The sequence below is a fragment of the Macaca thibetana genome, chromosome 16 (genome assembly GCF_024542745.1).
Source record: "Macaca thibetana thibetana isolate TM-01 chromosome 16, ASM2454274v1, whole genome shotgun sequence".
NCBI lineage: Eukaryota > Metazoa > Chordata > Mammalia > Primates > Cercopithecidae > Macaca > Macaca thibetana.
In genome coordinates this window covers 47774487-47797918 of record NC_065593.1, presented here as the reverse complement: position 1 = coordinate 47797918, position 23432 = coordinate 47774487, and the positions used below count along the sequence as shown (strand labels likewise).

The following is a 23432-nucleotide window of genomic DNA, read 5'->3' as shown; positions in this document are numbered from 1 at the left end:
GGGATTACAGGTGTGAGCCACCGTACCCAGCCTGTGTCAGTTTCTTAATCTGTCAAGTGGGGTGATGGTAATATACCAACATAGAGGTAAGCACTATGGAAGGAGTTGCTATTATTATTTTTCTTGGCCTCAAATAACTCCTGTCTGGTGGGGTAGATGGATATGAGATGGACCATCACAGTGTCAGGGGTAGAGCTGAGCATGGGGCGCCCTGGGAGGCCACAGGCGGGGCTGTTCCCTGGTTTGCACTTCACAAACATTTATGGAGAACTGCTCTGTGCCAGGCTCTGTGCTGGCCACTGGGGACACAGAGATGAACAGGACACATTGTCCACTCATCCCCGCTCCTCCCTGCCCTCCCCTCTCCCTCTTGGAGCCCAGTCCAAGAACCCTGCACTGAGGGGGGCCACGAAGGACAGAACCAACCACAGAGGGAAAGGCATGGCCTGGGAGCTGGGAGTCAGAAGATGGGTCCTTATCTGCCAAGGCTGAGGGACCTTGGGCACTCCCCAGTCTGTTTCCCCACTGTAGCCTAAGAGAGTTGGACATGATGACCCCTTTGGTCCTCACCCACTCTGACAGGTGGTAAATACACCCCACCCCAAAAAGGGCTTTAAAATCTCCCCAAAGTCCAGCCCCAAGGCCATCTCAGCCTGATGTCCCACTGAGGCAGTCGGGGAGGAGATGCCCGCCTGGCGCAGACTGGTACTGCCCTGCTGACAAACTGGCACAATTTCACAAGAAACAGGGGGGCCTGGATCTAAAGGCGGGTTGTTTGAAGGGGGTGCGGGGTGCTAGGGGAAAGGCAGCACCAGCTCCCACAGGCCCTATTCATGTCTCTCTCCCGAGACGGTGAGAGCAGGATCATTAAAACCGGGCTTTGTCCAAATCCCTGACCAAGCCAATATCTCACCTTTGAACCCCTGCAGCCAACAGAGCAGGGCTTGATGCCCCTTTGGAAGGAAAACACCAGTGAACTGAGCCCTGGCCGAGTGCTATAGGCCAGCATGGGGCAGGGTGGGAAAGATTGGAGGAGTAAAGAAATAGAACAGAAGACAAGCAACCAAGCTGTAATCCAGCCAGAAGCTGACCTTGATCTTGGGCTGTGTACAGAATGGATACAGATTTGGGGTGGGAGTGACAGCGGCACACAGCAGGTCCTGAGAAGCCAGATAGTGAGGGTGAGAGCAAGACCCTGGAGCCAGACTGCCATGTTCCTACCCTGGCTCCACAGGGCACTGGGGGTGTGATTTGGGCTGCAATATTAGCTGTCTGTGCCTCAGTGTCCTCAACTGTAAAATGGGGATAATAATGGTATCTACCTCTTAGTGGTATTGTGAGGATCAAATGAGGGAGTTTTTATAAATCCTGGCCAGGAGTTTTTGCTGTCTGTGTATTAACTATGAGCTACACTGTGAAAGCAACTCCCCTTCCTTAAAAACACATTTTTTGTTTCCAGGCACCAATGCTCATTTGAATATATTTGCTGGCATATTTGATATCTCCAATGACCATCTCCAGATTTCTACATTGGAATCCAACTTACAAGAATCCACCTGACCCACTATACTGCTGGAAACTTCCCTGCATGGCTAGCCTGGGATGCTGCGGGTCACAAGCCCCTCCCTAGAAGTTCTCCTGAGTATCTAACTGCAGTCCCTCACATTGTAACTTCTTCCACACTGCTGCTTTGTAGTCTCTCTTTTAACCTTGCACATCAAGAAGTCCTTCTGAGTATCCCTGCAATGAAGGATGAAGCAATCTACTACCCACTCCTGCACTGCTCTGCTCAGAACGAGCACCCTCCCTCACTCCCACTCCCATCCATGCCAAGAATGCTGCACTTCTTCCCCATGAGCCCAAGGTCAGCCCGAGGAGAGGGGCACAAGCACGGGGTCTCTTCCCCCCATCCAGTCCTTCTCTGCTTGGGTTGGGATCCACGCAAGCCTGACCCATTGCTGTAGTCAGACACCTTCCTAATAGCTTTACTCCCCAAGCTTCATCTTGTGCCCTGACTACCTTCAAGTGTCCTGGGTTCTTGCCTGGGCACTCTTACTACATAGGCTCAGACCCTCTCTGTGAAATGGGACACCAACACCTACCCTGCCCACTCCCATTCTTCCTGTTTATTATTATTGAGGCCTTTGAATCCAGCATTGAATGTAGAGGATTTACTGCTCCCACGGTTCCCAAGAAGAGGTCAGGGCCTCAGGTGCAGGGTCTTGGAATTCCCAGCCACCTTGGGGTGGACCCAACCACACTGTGGGCAAGTGGAAGACACTGGGGCTGGGGACCTTTGGGCTGCCTTTGGAGGTGAAATGACTGGTTATATAATCGAGATTCAAATCGCATGCCAATGAGTACATGGCAGTGAGAGCCGTCACTTTGGGGAACGGGGTCTGTTGCCCTGGCAGAGGGGAGAACTACATGGGATCAAAAGCCACTCACCCCCAGCTAGGCTTCAGGGTTGGGGTGGAGACAGAGAGGGGTGCAGGGGATAGAGATGAAGTATGTGTTGTTGGTGGGGGACTGAATCCAAGGGACTCATGCTTAATGACCTCCACCCCCACCCCCCGTCCATCCTGAATTTCAAGTTCATAATTAGGAAACACACTTTGGCTGAAGGGAGTCCGGGAGAGATGCAGATTGAGGGAGAACTGAACACTTCCAGCAACCAAGGAACACACCAGTCTCCGAAAGAGTTGCAAGCAGCAGATCCCACCTTCAACACTGCCTGGAAAGCTGGGGAGGAGAGTCCCCAAGTCTTTCAGCCCTGTCTAAAGAGGAACAGGCCTCAGCCCAGGCCTTGACCTCAACCTGGACCTCAGGGAATTTCTTTTCCGAGCTCAGGGAAACTGTTGACCTGACAGTGTTCAACCCTTCAACTTAGGAGCAGGGAGGCCTGCTGGGGTGCTGCTGCAGGGCGGGCAGCCAGGCTCAGAGGTAAGGGAATGACCCTAATGGGGGATGGGGCCGGGAGGCCCCTGCTGGCCCCTCCCCAGACTCAGCAGCTGGCAGATGAAAGAACCCAAGCAGAGCAGCCCAGCGCTGAGTAATGCCCCTGGCACCCCGCGCTTTGACCCACCCACAGCCGGTCGGAGAGTGCAAAGGGGAGGGCAGCCGCGCCGGCAGAGCCGGGGGTCCCAGGCCTGTGTCTATAACTTCCCCAGGACCCAGGAGGGCGGCGGAACCGTGCCTGGCAACCCGTCCCGCAGTCCGACCCGGCAGGGGGCGAGTGTGGCGCGGGGAGGGGGTGTTCGGACGCCTTGGGGGAGGACGTCCCGCTACGGGAACCCCCTCCCCCACTCCCTCTCCCTCCAGCTGTGCAGGGCCTCGCCAACGGAAAACGAAAACTCGGGCAGAGGAAACGGCGGCAGGCGCCCCGCCTGACAAACCCGGACAAAAGCCGCGGGCCTCCCGCCCCCGCTGCCCAGCCGCTGGGGGCCTGGCACCGCCACCCGGGTCTGTGCCCCCTGCCCTGGCAGCCCCGTGCCCGTCCCGGCCCCTTGCCTACCTTCCTCCTTCCCGCCCCTCTATCCCGGACAGCTCTTGCTGGGGCCCCCTCCCGGGCCTGCCACCAGCTGAAGCTCCCCGCAGCGGTGCCCGCGGTGCCCGCTCCCACCGTGCGCCCCAGGCTGTGCAGGGCGAGCGGGGTCGCAGCGACCCCGGCCTGGCCGCCCGCTCCCCAGCAGCTACCGGCCCCGCCCACTTCCCTGGCCCAGCGTCCTCACCTGTGGGGGCCGGGGCTCCGGGCGGGGCGGGATCCCGACCAGGCAGAAGGCGACTCCATTCATCGGGTGGCAGCGGCGGCTCTGTGGCCAGGGCACTGCTGGGGGCGCCGGCAGGGACCCGGGAGGGGCGGGGCCGGGGGCGGGGCCCAGCGCGGTGTGGCTCCCCCCCGGGGTCCGCCCCCTCGCCCCTCCCCCTTCCACCACCCACCCCGCGCTCCCTTCGGGGTGAGCCGGTGGCCTCGCTCAAGGGCCACAGACCGGCAACTGGGCTGAGGCAGGGACGAGGGCTGCCTGAGAGTTGAACGTCAGAACCCAGCCTGGGGAGAGAGGCGGTCTCCAGGAGACGCCTTCCCGGCCTCCAAGGGACCGGCCCAGATAGAGGGCCATCCAGGCCCAGGAAAGAGGACAAGGGCACCGAACCCAGAACTAGCACAGGGACAAGGAGGGAGGGAGAGGGAAGCAAAGAGAAACAGCCAGCCAGAGATGGTCAGAAACAGAGATCCAGAGACCCAGAAAGAATGAGAAAGGGAGAGACAAGATAGAGACAGCGCAGAGAGAGGCAGAAAAGGTGAGAAACAAAGATGAGGAGACCCAGGATCAGAAAGAGGGGGAGACAGAAAAAGGCTTAGAGGCCTTCTTCCCTTTAGAGACCCCTAGACATTGAGACACGAGGGCAGATTTAGTGCAGGGGGCGGGGAGACAGGGTGCCCCTCAGTGTAGGGTAAGCCCCTTCCAGCCAGAGTCTCAGCCCAGGATCCCAGAGAGGCAGGGGAGTCGAGGATAGAAGAGAGGCTGGCAGGTGCCTCAGACCTTCTGACCCCCACCCAGCCTGTCTCGGGGCTCAGGCCATGGGGCCAGCCCACAGTCCTGCTCTGCAGTGAACAGCAGTGACAGCAGAGGCTCCCAGTCACCAGCACCCCACAGCCACCCTTCTTGGCTTCACTCTGACCTCGGCCTAAAGAGATGCTCTGGTCCTCAGCCAGCTTCTTTCCTTGTCCCCCAGAAGGACCCCCTCCAGCCCAACTCCTGACAGTCCAGGGAGGGACAGTCCTTCTGTCTTTCTTTTTTTTTTTTTTTTTGAGGCAGGGTCTCACTCTGTCACCCAGGCTGGCGTACAGTGGCAAGATCTAGGCTCACTGAAACCTCCGCCTCCCAGGTTCAAACGATCCTCCTGCCTCAGCCTCCCCGAGTAGCTGGGACTACAGGCCCATGCCACACCGCCAGCTAACTTTTGTATTTTGGTAGAGATAGGGTTTCACCAGGATGGCCAGGCTGGTCTTGAACTCCTGACCTCCAGTGATATCCACCTGCCTCAGCCTCCCAAAGTGCTGGGATTATAGGTGTGAGCCACCACACCTGGCCTTGTCCTTCATTTCTAGAAAATAGCTAGAAAATTCTTTCTACTATCTAACTCCCATTCTTCCTGCTTCTTACTTCCTACAGCTTATGCTTACCTCTTTCCCATGCCTTTTGCAGTTGAAGTGGCTTCCATATTCCTTTCCCCAGATTATGTAGAAAAGAAGGCAGAGGATAAAATAGGACTTGGAGAGAGGAGGCAGTGAAAGCGGGAAGGCCAGCTCTGCCTGCTGGAGTTACCACCTTCCTTGGACAAAGAGATCCCTGAGAGCCAAGCAGCCCCAACCCCCACCCTTTTACCCTTGATCAGGGTTGGGAACTCAGGTCTTAGAGGGGTTGGGGTGCCCCAGACAACAATTAGGCCATCCCTACTCCTGTGAACCTGAGGAATGAGATTCTGACTGGATTTTAGATCATATGCTTCATTTAATGTATTTTAAATCCCCTGGTGGTCAAGAGAAAGGGATTCTGTTTCATAATAATGGAGGGGCAGTTAAATGACTCCTCTCCCTTCCTCATCCCTTTTCATCAAGGTCATGTGCAGCCAGAATTAGCCTCCACTTCTGGAAAGTCCTTCCTGCTGTCTAACTGTAATCTGTCATACTCCCTGGATTTTCTTGCTTAACTTTCAACCAGGTCCCTGTTCCTGCCTCTTTCTGTCCTGTAGCTCCAGTGGTCCAACACTTGTTGCCACCTTGGCTCAGAGGTCCTTTCCTCCCAGGATAAAGGGTTCTCTCTGTGAGGGGGAAGGGTTGGCATCTGAAATCAGACTGAACTGAGGCCATGGGGGAGGAGGGAGGGTGGTGGCCCTGGGGTGCCCCTGGCTCACTTTTTCCAGAGCCTGATGCCCTCAGACCCTGCAGGAGGGGGTGAGAGGAAATGAGCTCACACTGACCGGCAGGCCAGGCGAATTCCTCCCTCCACAATGCACTGCAGAGCCTCCCCCACCAGCTCCCACTTCCCAGAAAGTGCGGCTCTCTCCCCACCCTGCTGCCCTTCCCACCTCTTCCTGCACCTTGACCTGCACCCCCACCCTGTCCCAGCCCACCCCATCCATCTTCTCTAGCCGCTCTTCCTCCTCACCTTCCTCTCCATTCCGGCTCCCCTTCCTCTCTCCACACTCCGGGTCTCACTTCATGCATCCTGCCATCCGCCCCAGCACCCACCGTATTCCTGTACCCTCTTTTTTGGGGTTTGGAGCCATAGAGCCCAATATGAGGAGAGTCTCCCTCATTGAGGACCCTCCTCATACTCCCCCTCTTTCCAAATTCCTTCCCCAGCCCAATCACCATCCTTCATTCACAAAGGTCTACTATGTGAGGGGGTAGAGGAGACGAGGGGGTGGGGTAGTTGACCCTGGGAATACAGAGGTGAGGCCTAGATCCTTCCCTTGAGGGGCCTGGGTCTTCTCCAATTGTGACTCTAAAGAACCGCCAGCACAGGAGCACATTCCACATTCGGCTGGAGAAGCAGAGGAGGCTTCCCCAGGAGGTGCCTTGAGCTTCTTGGGCTTTGTGGATGGGGCAGGAGAGGGTGGGAGTAGGGAAAAAGGCCCTCCAGGGAAAGGGATGCTTAGGGTGAACCAGGGAGGCAGGAGAGAGCAGGCTCCGGCATCGGCATTGTGGCTGGGGCCAAGTGGAGGGTGCCTGTGGGCAGGAAGCATGGAGGGATGAGGAAGGAAACACAGGCGGGGGTGTGATGGTGAAGGGGCTGCCCAGAGGTGCTTCCAGGCTAGCCTGGTTTGGGGCAGGGAGCTGAAGCAGCGATTTTGCCATGGCCACCATGGCACGTAAGGGGAACAGGAATGGAGGGCGGCAGGCAAGGGGATTCTGGGAGAAATATACCAAGGCAAGGGGCAGGAGCCACAAACAACAGAGGCTCTGGGACTTGGTGAGCAGGAGGAAGGAAATGGAAGAGTCCAGGGCAAGGCCAAGGCTTGGAATATCAGGTTGTCTAGGGTGTTCACAGAGAGAGGGGACAAGCCAGGCACAAAGTCCTTTGTATGTGTGATCCCAGTTAAGCCTCACAAAGGCCTGTGAAACAGATCTCAATCCTCATTCTATGGATAAGGAAAATGAGGCCCAGAGAACTCAAGTATCTTACCCAAGGCCACACAGGATTTGAACCCAGGCATTTGGGCTTCAGGATCCACACACTTAACCAGCAGGCTATGAGGCTGGTGGAATTGTGACAGGCTGCTTAAACCCTGGGTCCTATCTTCTGGAAGAGAGGCTTGAGTTAGAGACTCTGGTAGTCCCTGAGACCAAGGGTGTGGTTCAGATTCTCCAGGGAGAGTGAAGAGTCGGAGGAACCCTGGCCTAGGAGTAGGCAGAGAAGGAGGAGGTAACAAGGACTGGGAGGAAGCAGGCAACCAGAGAAGGTGGCACTGTGCGGGGCAGAGACAGCAGCCTCGGGGGCCAGTGGGTGTGGGGGTCAGACTATGCAGGGAGGAGGAGCCCCAGGGAGGAGGGAGTGGAATCTGCCCACTGAGCATTAACAGGAAGGGACAGGCGGGCGGCACAGGTGGTGTGGACAAGGCAGGTGTCTGTTTGGGTGGGGAAGACGTCAGCAGGCTGTTGGGTTGAGGAGCAGGTGCTAAGGAGAGAGAGCCGGAGGGGACGCAAGGAGGGCATGATGAGCGGACTGGAGGAAAAAGTATCTGGAGGCTGGGGCTCCAGAGGAGGAACCCGGGTTTATGATGTCCTCAAAAGAGCACCGAATCAAGAGTCTGAAGACCTGGGTTCAAGTTCGTGCTGCACCCTCCCCGCCCCCGGAAGCTGTATGACTTTTGAGAACAAGTACATTCTCAGAACCTCAGTTTCACTCTCTGTAAGATGAAAACAATAAGGCCTTCTCGGTCTGCCTCTGATTTGAGGCTCACATTTGACAAAGAATCTGAAAAACTCGGTGAGCTGAAAAGGAAAAACCATAATGTATGAAAGGTGGGTTATGGGGCACGGGCACCTACACCTGGCCCCAGTTCAGGCCCTTCCACCAAAGGGGAAAGAGCATCCCCTGGTGGAGAAGGACGGCAGGGCAGGGCTAGAGGGGACAGCAGTTCTTGCACTTTCATGGCTTCAACCCCCAGGTCCTCTACTTGTCCCCTACAGGCAACATCCCCACCCCAGTTTGTATCTCCAAAGGGAGAGGGGCCTCATTTAATCAAGTCAAAAGATATTTATTGGCCAGGCGCAGTGGCTCACATCTGTAATCCCAGCACTTTGGCAGGCCGAGGAGGGCAGATCACTTGAGGTCAAGAGTTCAAGACCAGCCTGGCCAACATGGTGAAATCCCATCTCTACTAAAAATACAAAAACTTAGTTGGGTGTGGTGGTGTGTGCCTGTAATCCCAGCTACTCAAGAGGCTGAGGCAGGAGAATCGCTTGAACTGGGGAGATGGAGGTTACAGTGAGCTGAGATCATGCCACTGCACTCCAGCCTGGGCGATAGAGCGAGACTCTGTTTCAAAAAAAACAAAAAGCAAAAACAAAAAATTAGCTGGGCATGGTGGCACGTGCCTGTAGTCTCAGCTACTTGGGAGGCTGAAGCAGGAGAATCACTTGAACCCTGGAGGCAGAGGCTGCAGTGAGCCGGGATCGTGCCGCTGCAGTCCAGCCTGGGTGACAGAGCAGGATATCCTCTCAAAAAAAAAAAAAAAATTATTGAGCACCTAGTCCATGCAAACTGCTGTGTTGGCTGGTGGGGAGGGAACCGTCCCCATATTCCACGGAGGGCAACAAACACAGCAAAGGGTGCCTGGTATGGTGCTGAGGTGGTGGTGCAAGCACAATGTTGAGCAAAACAAGAAGGAGCCTCCACTGACTAGGGGAGGAAGAAGGGGTCTTGGGAGGCAGGCAGGGTTTGTCCTAGACCTCAAAGCCCTTACTAGCAAATGTCAGAGAAAGGAGGGAGAGGGTGGGGCGCAGGCGCTGGCCACAGCCCCAGACATCCCATAGAATGAACCTCATTGAGCATCTTTAATGATGGAGGGTAGGGCAATGGTCCACTCAAGATGATGCCAGTTCCCACTCATCCCTGGTGTCAGGTCCCCTGGGAATCCTGTGAGAAGAATCCCACCTGAACACCCCTCGGGGAAGGAGGCTGAAGACTCGTGGCCAGGCTGGGGCCAAAGAGCTCTGGTAATCTGCCAAGCAGCTGGGGCCTACGCAGGAAACCTCTGGACAGCTGGCTACGGTGGGAGCAAGAGGCTGCGGTTTCTCTGGGCTGGCAGCAGGGTAAGCAATCCATGCCCAGCGAGGCCCCATGTCAGGGCAGGAGGTGGCCGACAGAAAATCTACCCCTGCCACTCTGAACTGGCCATCTTTAGGGAAACCAGGTTTGGGAAACCCAGCCCAGCAGGCTCTTCACTGTGTAACACCCCATCAGGGAAGGCCAGTGGCATGGACCATGTGTATAAGTGAGTGTGCGCAAGGCTCAAAGATGCCTTACAAAAACCATGCTGTTGCTCAGCAGGGGCTTGCAAACACCAAGACAGAGAGGAAAGGAATTAAAATACGTTGAGCACCCACTATGTGCCAAGCTCTTTATAAACATTATTTCATGTAGTCCCCATGACAACACTAAGGTGGGGATTAACGGCCCCGCTATGTAAATGAGGAAACAGGCCCAGAGAGGCTAAGTAGCTTGTCCAAGATCCCCCAGCTGGGATTCAGGATTCCAGCCGAAGTCTGATGTTGCTCTTTCTATCAAATGATCCCTCTGGGAAGGGTCAGGCCAGGGAGTTCATTCCAGCTCAGGATGCTAAATTCTGCGGTTCTACATAGGGCTTTTCAATTCTTCCTGCTTCTGCTCCAGGCTCCCAGGCCCTGCCTAGCCCCACCTGGTCCCTACACATCACTGCACATGGGACCCACCCTCCTCCCTATCTCCATTTTGCCCTTCTGGAAGGGAGGAAGGAAAGGAGCAAAGAGGAAAGAAGGGGAACACAGACGAAGGGAAGAGAGAGGAAGCGAAGGGGAAGGGATTAGAGAGGAGGCTCCCACCTCCCCGTCGAAGCTCTGGAAATCCCCCTGCAGCTGCTCCCCTCTCCTCTGTCTGGCCCTGAGCCAGCCCTGGGCGGGAGTGTTGGGAGTCAGATGAGGAGAAAAGAGGGGCGGGACTGACCACAGTGAGGCAAGCCCCTCAGTCCTGGCACTCACCCCACCCAGCAGTTCCAGCCCCCGTGAGAGATTCCAGGCATGCTCCCCTTTAAGGAAGCCCTCCATGCCAAAATCCACACATACCAAACAGACACATCGGCGGCTCACACACTATAAAAGGATTCTTTGCTTTACAAGAGGGCTCAGCACATGGGAAACTTAAAATAGGAGCTTCCCCTGGTGCAATGAAAGAAGCTCTGATTTCAGACGCAGTCCACACACACCATGCTTCCGGCGCATCCAGAAAGCTGGGCGTTAACCACATCAGCCTAGGCACCTCGGAGAGTGTGCCGATCATCAAAGTCCATGTCTGTGGGCAGAGACCTTACAGTCCAGGGGACACGCTGAGCTGCTGTGCTTGGCAGAGGTGTCCTAGGACTAGAAAGGACCAAGAAGCCACCACTCGGCATAGCTGGCAGATTTCACAGCAGCCCAGAGAGGATGAATGTCTAAGGCTTCCCAGTGATTCTGTAATGGAGCCAAGGGCAGAAGCCCAATGTCCTGACTCCCCTTGATGCTTCTCCTCCCAGGGGAGGCGACAGGGGAGCAGGCTCTGGTCTGTCCTCTGGGAAAGGGGAAGTGGCTGATTCCTAGAACAGTTCCAGAGGGCTGATGAAGGCCAGTGATGGGCAGATGGGCTATTTGGAGGAACAACTCAGGCTGAGCTGCAGGCCTGGTGAGATGCATTTAGGATTCTCTAGACAGGAAGTAGTAGTGGCCCCTAGCACTGCCCCTCCTTTTAAAAAAAATCCAGGTGAAATTCACATAACGTAAAATTAGCCATTTTACAGTGAGCAATTCAGTGGCATTTACTACTCTTCCCTCCCTCCCCGCCCTACCACTATTTTTGTGTTCAGTCAGTTATGACAATAGCAGCCAGGCCTGGTGCTCTGGGGAGCTGCCATTGGCCATTTAAATTAATGCCCAAGATGCCAAACAGGCCTGGAAACTGGACCAGCCACAGCCCCGCCCCAGACTCACGCCCAGCCCAGGGAGGATGCCCAGAGCACTTTATGCCTCCCACTGCCCCTCTCCAGCCCCCCAAAACTTAGGGTCACCCCTTCCGCAGACTCTATCTCCCCCTGACTCCTCACCCTCCACTCCTCCTCACCCCTCTCCTCACCACCATCACAGGCCACCCACGGGTCCTCTGCCAGAGTGACAGGGGGCCTGTGCTCAGCCTGGAGGGGAGGGTCTCAGAGCCAGGGCCCCCAGCCACTGCTTTAAGCAGAACAGCCCCAAAAAGCCTGGGCCAGGAAAAGAGGGGAGTTAGGGCGGCTGAGCACTGAAAGGCATACCCCAGACAGAAAACCCATCCCACCTCTCCAGACCCCACCCGAGACCTCACCCCAAGTGGGGGTTGGGAAGGGAGTAAGGCAACCCCTGGAGCAGCCCCCTCACTCTGCCCCCCATCAGGCTGCTGGCCTGTCTTAGATCAGGGGGCTGCAAGTCAGGATAGAGCCCCTTGCTCACCAAAGGGGACTGGCCCGGCTTGTCTGGGATTTGCTGAGCTCCGTGAGGGAATGAGAACTCTGACCAGAGCGGGTCTTCATCCCCACCCGCTGAGCCCAGCCCACACTCAGTGTAGTCTGATGGAGCCTGTGTGAAAGGAAGGCATCACCCACCTCCTAAAACCTGGCTGGGGCTGCAACTCTGCCTTTGGGGTGCATTTGGAGAAAACCTCCTAGCCCACCCCATCTTTTCACTGACATGAAATGGTGGCAGCAGCTGCTGCAGCTGCTGCGACCGGGAAAGGGGGGGAGCTGGGATGGAAGAAACCCCTTGATGTGTAGGGGGAGGGGACCAGTGTATCTTGAGGTCCCACCAGGAGGGACTGGGGGTCAACGAACCAGTAGTCATATGGCACAGAGCCCACCCACTCCTTCGTTCTGCAGAGCCTGTAGCCTTCTTGGGCTTGGGTTCAGGGAGCAGGGGCTGTACCCTTACCAAGTGGGAATGGGGGTTTCTCAGTGTGGGTGATCTCTTTCTGGAAAGGGGGTGGGGAGAGAGGTGTCCTCTGCACACGCCTCCCTGGGTGTCAGTGATAGGGGAGTACTAGTGTGTGTGTGTGTGTGTGTGTGAGAGCTCTGTGTCACATCAATCCCATCCCTCCCCCAGAGCCCCCGCCCCGACCGGAGCTCCATTGCCCCAACCCCTCCCTCGGTGGCGGCCCCTGGCGCTCGACGAGCCCACCTCGCCGGGTCACAACGCCCGCAGCCCTCCCTCCGCTCTCGGCAGCGCACCCACGCCCAGCGCCCGCTCACCTGCTCCATGCTGGGCCCTGCTATGCCGTCCTCGCCGCGCCGGCCCCGGGGGGCGCAGGCGGAGGCGGCCCCTCCATGCGCCCTGTCCGGGCAGCTGCACCCGGCGACCGCCAAGAGCAAGGAGCGCCTGGTGTCAGCGCCCGAGCCCCCTCCCCGCCCCGCCCCGCCGGCCCCGCCCCTCAGCCCGCCCCCTCCCCTCCTCACCCCGCCCGGCCCGTGGCAGCACCGCGCACCGGCAAGCACACGCGCTCACACGCAACTGCACAATCGCACGCACGCACACACTCGAACACACACACAACGCGCACCCGACCCGCGCACATTCCGGGCTCGCCCGCTCCTGCACCCCCTGTTCTGCCAGTCCTGGGGGCGCTGCTAGGGGAGAGGAGACCCTTGCAAGGGAAGCCCCTTTCCTCATTCCTGAGGCTCATCGGAGTCAGAAGGACCCCACCTCATGCTACAGGGGCCAGAGAGGGGCTTGCCCGCGGTCTCACCGCACCTTGGCAACAGAGCTGATCCTATGGCCCAGACCAGGCTGACGACCCGGCTGACGACCCGCTGCAGGGGGTGACTGACAGCAGGCCAGAGACACCCAGAGCACTGGGATGCAGGGAGACTGTGCCACCCCCACCTCGAGATCGCTGTGGGAACAGGGAGCTGTTGCCAACACCCAGCCTACAGCTGAAGGTGTTCTGAGGCCCTTGGCTGAGTGTGGGAAAAAGAGGTGGGGATTCCTGTTGCCCACCCAGTGAGCCGTGTTCCTGGCACTTGCCAAGCAGGAGGAGGGGGCTGATCTGTTGATCCACTCCCAGAGAAGGGGGATCTGAACCCCCAGATACTACTCAAGAACCTAATGTGTGGGCAGTGGGGCCACCCGCTCTGGTGAAGACCAAGGAGATGGCAAAAAGACACCTTTGCCCTCTGACACCCTCCATCGGGGTGGCTCCTGACCACCCACTGCCCTCTGTTCTGCCTCTGACAAGGCAGGGCAAACTGAGAGGGGCATCACATAAATGGCCACGTGAGAGGTGGGCACGCTGCCCTGGGCAGGGATATGCGGTCCCCAGTGGACAGGGGTAGAAATTAACCTGCCCTGAGGTGGGCACGTTGCCCTGGGCAGGGGTACGCAGTCCCCAGTGGACCGGGGTGGGAATTAACCTGTCCTGAGGTGGGCAGTGGGGTGGAGGCATTTGGTGTACAGGGACTGGCTGCCCACACCCCCTGGGCCAATGCCCAGGCTGGCATGAAGGTGGCTTCACCACTTTTCACTGAGCCCTGGCCTCTTTGTTAGGCACCAGAGGATGAGGGAGAGGGGGCGGGAAGCTGAGATGGGGAGAGTTAAGATCCTCAGTGGCTCAGACAAAGGGGGCTTTATAGGCTGGGTGTGGGGGGCATGTTGGGGGCAGGGAGACAGGAATGTGGGCCAGGGAGGCCCTGAGCTCCGGGCAGCCCATTTTGGGGTTGAAGTTGGACTCCCCCAGCCTCCCATGCTTTGGCCCTGCAAGGTATTTGCTGCTTTGCTCCTGGGACTACAGCCAGGAGTACCCGGAGCCTTCATCCCTGGCTGCCCCTGATGGGGATCTGGTGGGCACTGCCCACACACTCCCAGTTTTCCCCGACCAGCTGGCTGCTGCCTCTTTTGGCTTCCCCACCAATGCCCTCTCAGCAGCCTTGTGGCTCCTGTCTGCTACTCAAGGACCCTGCTGGCTGCCTGGGGAGGAAGGGACAGACTTGGGTGGGGTCACAAGGCTTTGAGGTCAATGGGGCCCTTTGTCCGTTCAGACGGAGCCTGTCTTGAGCTAAAGAGACCGGAGACAGAGAAGAGTGTCAGCCAGCAAGCCTGCCCCTCACCCTGGGCCGCGCTCTCCCAGGCTGTGGTGCAGCATAGCCCTGGCTGTGGAAGCCAGGCTCCATTCTCTCCAGTTGGTTTCCCTCAGGTTCTCTTTCAGTGCTGAGGAAGTGAAAACAAGGAGAAGGTGGTGGCGGTGGCAGCCACCCATGCTGGGCCTCTGAAACAGCTGTTGCTTGGCCAGGCCTAGGGTCTGGTGTTGGGCTTTGAAGAGCTCAGGGACTGTTTGTCCTCACAGATGCTAATCTGGCCCTCAGGAGTAAACTCCTACTAGCCAAAGTCATGGTGGCTAGATTGCTAAACCCAATGCTATCTTATCAATACGTCGTGAACACTGCCGGAAGCTTCACAAGCAGAGCCCCTGAATAGGGACAGGATAGTACCACCCACAGTCTCTGTGCCAGTCTACAGGGTCCACAAGGGCAGCCCCCCAGTCCTCCCTCCTCCCTGGCAGACTAGATCCCCTAGTGCTTCTCTTCTTCTACACCCCACAGGGACCAAAACCTTCAGCAACAATGTTGCCTCAGAGGTACAGCAGTGTGGAGAGGGGCAGGGCACATTTGATGTGAGACCAGGCTGGAGTGCAGTGGTGCAATCAACACTCACAGCTGCCTCAACCTCCCAGGCTCAAAGAATCGTCCCACCTCAGCCTCCCGAATAGCAGGGACTACAAGTGCATCCCACCATGTCTGGCTAATTTTTTTATTTTTTTAGAGACGGGGTCTCAGTGTGTAGCCCAGACTTCCATGGATATTTATTTATTCTGTTTGATAAAATTAAAATAAGATACTTATCTCTTGATGAATGTCTTGGCCAAAAACAATCTTTTAGGTGTTAAAAAAAATGTTCCGGGCGGGCCAGCATCAAATTTTCCAACCATCTCTTCCAGAGGCTTCAAGAGGGAGGCAGACCAGGATTCACCTCCCAGACCTGCCATTTAATATTCGTGTAGTCTTGGGCAAATGTTCTGACCTCTCCGTGCTGCAGCTCCCTCATCTGTGAACCAGACACGCTAACAGCACCTCCTCACATTGCTGTTGAAAGATGACATGAGAATGCGAGTCTAAAATGCTTGGTCTACTGGTGGGCACAGAAGTGATCAATAAAAATTAAGCACTGGCCAGGTGCAGTGGCTCACGCCTGTAATTCCAGCACCTTGGGAGGCTGAGGCGAGCAGATGACCTGAGGCCAGGAGTTCAAGATCATCCTGGCCAACAAGGTAAAACCCCATTTCCACCAAAATTACAAAAAATTAGCTGGGCATAGTGGCACATGCCTATGATCCCAGCTACTAGGGAGGTTGAGGCAAGAGAAGTTCTTGAACCTGGGAGGTGGAGGTTGCAGTGAGCCAAGATTGTGCCACTGCAGTCCAGCCTGGGTGACAGAGCGAGACTCCATCTCAAAAAAAAAAACAAAAAAACAAAAAAGTTCCTTCTACAAAGGATTGAATTAATTCATTTTATGTTGATTATTATTAGCTTTAGCTCAGCAGGTGACGATTTCTGACCTTGTCCCCAAATTCTAGGAGGCCATACCATGGCTACAACCAGGTGTTCCCTTTGCGGGTGGCACCTGCTTTCAGCCAGCTGGGAGTTAGAGATGAAGAATGGCAGTTTCCAGCCTGGTGCTCATCCCTGCCCCCCAACCTGCTTCCTTCTACCTCGGTAGCCTCCAGGGCTCCCTGGGGAACAGGGAGAAGGTGGAAAGAGAGCTAAGAGCCACGGGTAAGGCAGACAACTCCCGGGGTGCCATGAACCTAGGAAGGGAGGAAGGAGGGGGATTACCCAGGAGGGAGTGGAAGGAGATGAGAGGGAAGGGGGCACGGCGGGTGGCGGGCCCTACTCCTGCACCTGCTGCTCTGAGAACAAAGCCAAGAATGATGCAATCCTGGCTTGGTGCAGCTGAGGCTGCAGGGCCCCGAGAGAGAAGTGGGTGTCAGGGGTGGGGAGGGCAGTGGGCAGCAGGGCAGGACGCCTGACCTTGATTCACAGCCAACGTGTGGCCCCTTCATGAGGCCCCTCAGCCTCCTCCTGAAGCTCCTCACCCAGGGCCAGACCCCTCCCCAGTAGTCACAGTCACCTAATAGGCAGGAGACAGGCATGATGCAACCAGGCTATCACTCCAGGCAGCCTCCTCGGAGGGAGGGGCATGACAAGAGGCCCAGATGACGGTGTCTCCGAGGCCCTATCCGGCCCTCAGGCCTCAGGCGGCCGGTCTCTGTCCGCACCCTCTCCATGCTGGAGACAAAAAGGCAAAGTCCTCCAAGAAGGTGAGATGGGAAGGTTCAGGAGAGCCCTAACCCGGAGACTGCACAAAATAGTGCCTATTTATAGAATTAACTAGAACCCGCAGCAGACACAGACACGGTCCCGGGCTCCAGTATCTCCCATCAGCAGCCATCAAGCCAGCGGGGGCGGGGTGCATAGGCGTGGCATCCACCATCGCCAGGTGTCCGCCTTGGCCCCCCAACTCTGCCCCGGAGCCAGGAGAACAAAGGCTTCTCGCTCTCCCTCCACCTGGAAGAGGGGGTCGTGTCCCACACACCAGGGCCAGGTGAAGGGCGCCTCATGGGCCAGGGTCCCTGAGAGGGCAGAGCGTTGAATGGGTTAACAGAAGGCGACTGGAGACGCCGTGTTTAGGAATATGTAAGTCCGGCCTCACCCTAGCACCACCGAGGGGACCTGAGGGAACAGCAGAGCGGCTTAGCCCGGAGCAGCCACTAGGTGGCAGGAGAAGCCCAATCACTCACCCAGCTCCGCCCGCGGCCACCAGCAGCCTGGGAGCCATTCTCCACCTGGAAGCTCCCTCTCTTTTTCCCTACAGCCCACCCCTCTGCAGCCTCGGGTCAGGGGAGCTTTTCATTCTTCCTCTGCCTTTGGCGAAAAGAATCTCAATCCTAGTTTTCAAAATACTTCAAATAGGGCGGGGCGCAGTGGCTCACGCCTGTAATCCCAGCACTTTGGGAGGCCGAGGTGGGAGGATGCTTGAGCCCAGAAGTTTGAAGTTGTAGTTGCTTCTGCACTCCAGCCTGGGTGACAGAGCGAGACTCTTTCCCTCTCCCAGCAAAAATAAAACCCCGCTAATAATAATGATCACGGGACCAGGAACGGTGGCTCATGCCTGTAATCCCAACACTTTGGGAAGCTGAGGTGGGTGTATCACCTGAGGTCAGGAGTTCAAGACCAGCCTGGCCAACATGGTGAAACCCAGTCTCTACTAAAAATACAAAAATTAGCCGGGCATGGTGGCAGATGCCTGTAATCCCAGCTACTCAGGAGACTGGGGCAGGAGAATTGCTTCAACCCAGGAGGCAGAGGTTGCAGTAAGCTGAGATCTTGCCACTGCACTCTAGCCTGGGTGACAGAGAGACACTCCATCTCAAAAAAATAATAATCATAATCAGTGCCCAGAGATAGACAGAGAAATGACACATTTTGAGACAGTGTCTCGCTCTGTAGCCCAGTCTGGAGTGCAATGGCACCATCACCACTCACTGTAGCCTGGAGCTCCCAGGCTCAAGCGATCCTCTCACCTTAGCCTCCTGAGTAGCTGAAACTATAGGTGCATGCCACCATGCCCAGTTAATTTTTTTTTTTTTAATGGAGATGGGGTCTTGCCATGTTGCGCAGGCTTTTGTGGATGTTTATTGAGTGCTCAAGATGTACCAGGCATTTTACACACATGTCTCATTTACTTACACATGAGGTAGGAAATAAAACTCAAGAGGAAACAGACCGAAAAAGCATAAATAAATTGCCCAAGATCACACAACCAGCAGGTAGTAGAGCCGAGACAAACTCAGGTCAGCAAATCCTGGGCTAGGCCCTCCCCAGGAGTCTTAACAAGCAGGCAGGGGCATGGGAGGAGGCGAAGAGCCCATGGATGCCCCTGAGATGTCTCATCTGCTATCCTCATCAGCCCCTCTCCCCCACAACCCCTTGAGATTCTAGGAGGGTGTCTTAGTCTTGGGAGTGAGATGTGAAAAGGTTGTCTAAGTGATTCAAGCTCACAAAGCCTCTGCCTTGGCTGAGAACCACAGCACCATCCCCGAAGCCTCTCCTCCAGACTCCACAATGCATTCTGCGGTCTCCCTCACCAGCATTGCTGAAAACAATTCCCACATAAACTCCCATTCCAATATGGGAGCTCCCCCATCCAGGCCCAAAGGTGATTCCAGCCCAGAAGACCTTTCCCCACTGCTACCTCCCTCCTGGCCTGGCTCTGCCTCTGACCTGCTCCATGTTTTTAGTAAACATTCACAGGGGTATGTATCCCTTCATGTGCTAGGCTGGAGGGTGGGGGTCATCCCAGAAGATGAGCAAGACACAGAGCCCACTCTCCACATGCAGTCGGCATTTAACATGTCCAGAGCCATGTGGGATCCCAGTCAAAGAAGTATCTGCCCTGTGTTCAGACAGGTTTTTGTTCGCTTTGAGACAGAGTCGCTCTGTTACCCAGGCTGGAGTGCGGTGGCGCAATCACAGCTCACTGTAGCTTTGATCACCTGGGCCCAATCGATCCTCTTGCCTCAGTCTCTTAAATTGGTTGGGCTTAAATTGGTTGGGACTACAGGCACACGTTACCATGCCCAGCTAATTTTTTATTTTTTTTAAATAGAGATGGAGTCTTGCCATATTGCCTAGTCTGGTCTTGAGCTTCTGGGCTTAAGCAATGCTCCTGACTCTTTTTTTTTTTTTTTTGAGACCGAGCCTCCCTCTGTCACCCAGGCTGGAGTACAGTGGCACGATCTCGGCTCGCTGCAACCTCCGCCTCCCAGATTCAAGTGATTCTCCTGCCTCAGCCTCCCAATTAGCTGGCGTTACAGGTGCCCACCACCATGCCTGGCTAATTTTTGTATTTTTAGTAGAGATGGAGTTTCACCATGTTGGCCAGGCTGGTCTCAAACTCCTGACCTCAGGTGATCCACCTGCCTCTGACTCCCGAAGTGCTGGGATTACAGGCACGAGCCCCCATGCCTTCCCCATACTCCTGACTCTTAAAGTGCCGGGATTATAGGCGTGGGCCACCGCGCCAGGCCGATATCTCAGGTTTTTCAATACCAAGGCATAGGGGAGAAGAGGCACCAAGAGATGACACTCACTGCATAGTTAAACATCTTGACTTTATCAGTCTCACACACAGGACAGCTGTTGCCAAAGAACTTCCTACCTGTTTCTAAACCTTCTCAATGTTCCCCACGCTCAGCCATTACCATTCCCTCTTACTTTTCTCTCCGAGTATAAACCTAGCTAGCCTCTCCCGTTCTCCCATCATCCCTGGATCTGCAGAATAAGGGCCCAGAAATAAAATCAAATTTCTCAGCAGTGCAGGGGCCAGGAAGCCAGGCCTTGACACCCACCCCCAACTCTGACCCTGATGAGATGAGAAACCTGGGATGTAAGCCTGGGATGTGAGAAGGGGGTCTGGGTTGAGCTCTCTTTAAATGCAGGGTTTCTGTTAAGTGATAACTCAGCAGGTGGCTCAGTGCAATCTTTGGCCACTGGACCAAGCTGGCTGACCCTAGATCGGTAGCGTCTTCCATCCAAGAGCAGCAACAGCTCTATCATCCTCTATGACGCCAGGAGGAGGCAGTCTATATCCCACCTCTGGAACATCTTGGGTTACCGCTGTGTCACTTCTTTCTTTCTCTTTCTTTTCCCTCCCTCCCTCCCTTCCTTCCTCCACTTTCTTCCTTCCTTCCTTCCTTCCTTCCTTCCTTCCTTCCTTCCTTCCTTCCTTCCTTCCTTCCTTCCTTCTTTCCTTCCTTCCTTCCTTCCTCCCTCCCTCCCTCCCTCCCTTCCTCTCCTTCCTTCCTTCCTTCCTTCCTCCCTCCCTCCCTCCCTCTCTCTTTACTTTTCTTTCTTTTTTTTTTTTGGACGGAGTCTTACTCTGTCACCCAGGCTGGAGTGCAATGGCATGATCTCAGCTCACTGTAACCTCCACCTCCCGGGTTCAAGCGATTCTCCTGCCTCATCCTCCATACACAGGCATGTGCCACGACGCCCATCTAATTTTTTGTATTTTTTAGTAAAGACGGGTTTTCACCATGTTGACCAGGTTGGTCTCAAACTCCTGACCTCAGGTGATCGACCCGCCTCGGCCTCCCAAAGTGCTGAGATTACAGGTGTGAGCCACTGCGCCCACCTTGTATCACATCTTTCACACTCCTACTCCAACCATGAAAATTTCAGTCTCTTGAGAAAGTTTTGCAGAAGACTGACATTTGGGGCTGGGCACTGTAGCTCATGCCTATAATCACAGCACTTTGAGAGGCCAAGGCAGGTGGATCACTTGAGGCCAGGAGTTAGAGACCAGCCTGGCCAACATGACGAAACCCAGCCTCTACTAAAAAATACAAAAATTAGCTGAGTGTGGTGACACATGACACATGCCTGTAATCCCAGCTACTTTGGAGGCTGAGGCATGAGAATCACTTGAACCTGGGAGGCAAAGGTTGTAGTAAACTGAGATTGCACCACTGCACTCCAGCCTGGGTGATAAAGTAAAACTCCATCTCAAAAAACAAACAAACAAAACAAAACAAAAACAAGAAGAAAAAGACTGGCATTTGGTGACTAAAAATCCCCATCTCTGAACAATCCAGTTGTCCATTGTGAAAGGTGGAGATCCAGGTTCAAGGACTGGCTGACTAGAGACCAGGGAATATTAGCAACATTCCTAGGGGGCTGATCTCATCTCCTCAACTTATCACCACCTTGGCACGGCCATTCAACTGTGCCAGGCCCTGGGAGTGGGGAGAGAGATAAATAGGACACTGTCCCTTGCAGAGGTCACAGTCGGAACAAGCAGAGATAGATGAACAAATGTCATAAGAGAGGAAAGAGCCATTTGTTTGTGGCTAGTGACAATTCCAATTCCACAGAGTGACCCTGGGGCAGGGCCCGAAAGGATGAGTTCAGCAGGTAGAGAGGGTGACAGGTAAGGGTCCTCCAGGCACAGGGTGAACTATGAGGGAAGGCAGAGTGGCAGGAGGAATGCCATGATCACAGACATCAGGTCACACGTGTGGCCAGACTGAAGCCTACGTTGTCAGGGAAGGAGAAACAGCATTGGAAAGCAGATCAAGGGTTAAGATTTCAGTGGGGATTTCTCTTGGTTGAAAGATATCAAAGATTGCAAACTAAAGAAATTACACCATTGGGTGTGGTGGCTCATGCCTGAAATCTCAGCACTTTAGAGGCCAAGGTAGAGGACACTTGAGCCCAGGAGTTCCAGACCAGCCTGGGCAACATAGTGAGACCTCGTCTCTACAAAAAAGATTAATTAGCCAGGCATGTTGGCTTGTATCTTAGTCCCAGCTACTCAGAAGGCTGAGATGGGAGGATAGATTGAATCTGGGAGGTTAAGCCTGCAGTGAGCCGAGACTGAGTCACTGTACTCCAACCTGGGCAACACAGTGAGACCTCATAGAAGGACATTTTGAAGGACTAGAGAGGAGAAACAGGAAGTAGGAAGACCAGTTGAAATTGTCCAGGTTCACAAAGGAGAATGCCTAGTGAGGACATGGCAATAGACAGATGTATGGTGAAATCACAGCTTCAACGGGAATCTGTGCAGCAGAGGAAGCTACAAAATTCCTCTCAAAAACCCCCTGGGGAGGCGCTCTGTTAGGGATCAGCTAGTACCTCTCCTGAGCTGGAGTCGACTCTTGTGCCTTTGGCTGAACACCAGTGAAGACAGTTGGTCTTCAGAATCCACGTGGTACAAATATGCACTAGAATCCTTATGTGCGAGATGTTCACACTATGAGAGGCTGGAGGGAACCAAGAGACATAAAACTTACTGTTTCCGTCTCACCTTCAATCAAGGGGACATACAATGGAATGAATGAAGAATCTCTGGCACTATTACTTGCCAAGTGCTTATCATTGAATTCAAGTAAGTATGTGTGTGAGGAAACTCCACTGCAGAGGTTTGACGGAACAGCCTTTGTGATGAGGAGATGAAGCAGGTAGTTTCAGGTTTTGGAGGTGAAGACAGTGGGAAGGGGTTTTATTTGGGGCCCATTGTTTCCAAAAGAATGCTAGGCTGGACACAGTGGCTCATGCCTATAATTTCAGTGCTTTGAGAGGCCAAGGGGGGAAAATTGCCTGAGGCCAGCAATTCAAGGCTGGATTGAGCTATGATCGTGACACTGCCCTTCAGCCTGGGCATCATAGCGAGATCCTTTCTCTACCAAAATAAAAAAAAAGTTTTTAAGTTAGCCAGACGTGGTGGCACATGCAGTCCCAGCCACTCAGGCAGCTGAGGCAGGAAGTCAATGCAACTGGTCATCTAAGAGCTCTGATGGAGCTGCGCAAGGAGATGAGTGTTGTTTTTGTGCCTGCAAACACAACATCCATTCTGCAGCTGATGGATCAAGGAGTAATTCCGACTTTCAAGTCTTATTTATTTTTCTGAGATGGAGTCTCTCTCTCTTGCCCAGGCTGGAGTGCAGTGGCATGATCTCAGTTCCCTGCAACCTCCGCCTCCTGGGTTCAAGCGATTCTCATGCCTCAGCCTCTCAAGTAGCTGGAATTACCGGCACGCATCACCACACCTGGCTAATTTTCGTAGTTTTAGTACAGACAGGGTTTCATCATGTTGCCTAGGCTGATCTTGAACTCCTGATCTCAGGTGATCCACCCGCCTCAGCCTCCCAAAGTGCTGGGATTACAGGCATGAGCCACCGTGCCCAGCTCCAGTTTCTTTCTTTCTTTTTTTTTTTTGAGATGGAGTCTTGCTCTGTTGCCTAGGCTGGAGTGCAGTGGTGGTGTGATCCCGGCTCACTGCAACCTCCACCTCTCAGGTTCAAGCGATTCTTCTGCCTCAGCCTCCTGAGTAGCTGGGATTACAGGTGTGTGCCACCACACCCAGGTAATTTTTGCATTTTTAGTAGAGACGGGGTTTCACCATGTTGCCCAGACTGGTCTCGAACTCCTGACCTCAGGTGACCTGCCGACCTTGGCCTCCCAAAGTGCTGGGATCACAGGCATCAGGCACTCCGCCTGGCCCTCAAGTTTTATTATTTAAGAAATACATTATTCCTGGGCACGGAGGCTCAGGCCTGTAA

At 55.0% G+C, this 23432-nt stretch overlaps 1 protein-coding gene across 1 annotated transcript in view; it reads right to left on the bottom strand.

Moving 5' to 3' along the window:
• Nucleotides 1–3830, bottom strand: part of ARHGAP23 (Rho GTPase activating protein 23) — an 86326-nt gene extending 82496 nt beyond the window's left edge. Inside the window, exon 1 of the mRNA XM_050762536.1 lies at nucleotides 3732–3830. Within this exon, the coding sequence (XP_050618493.1) occupies nucleotides 3732–3794 (63 nt within the window). The 5' untranslated portion in view covers nucleotides 3795–3830. The remainder of the gene's footprint in view (nucleotides 1–3731) is intronic.
• Between the last annotated feature and the right edge of the window lie 19602 nt (nucleotides 3831–23432).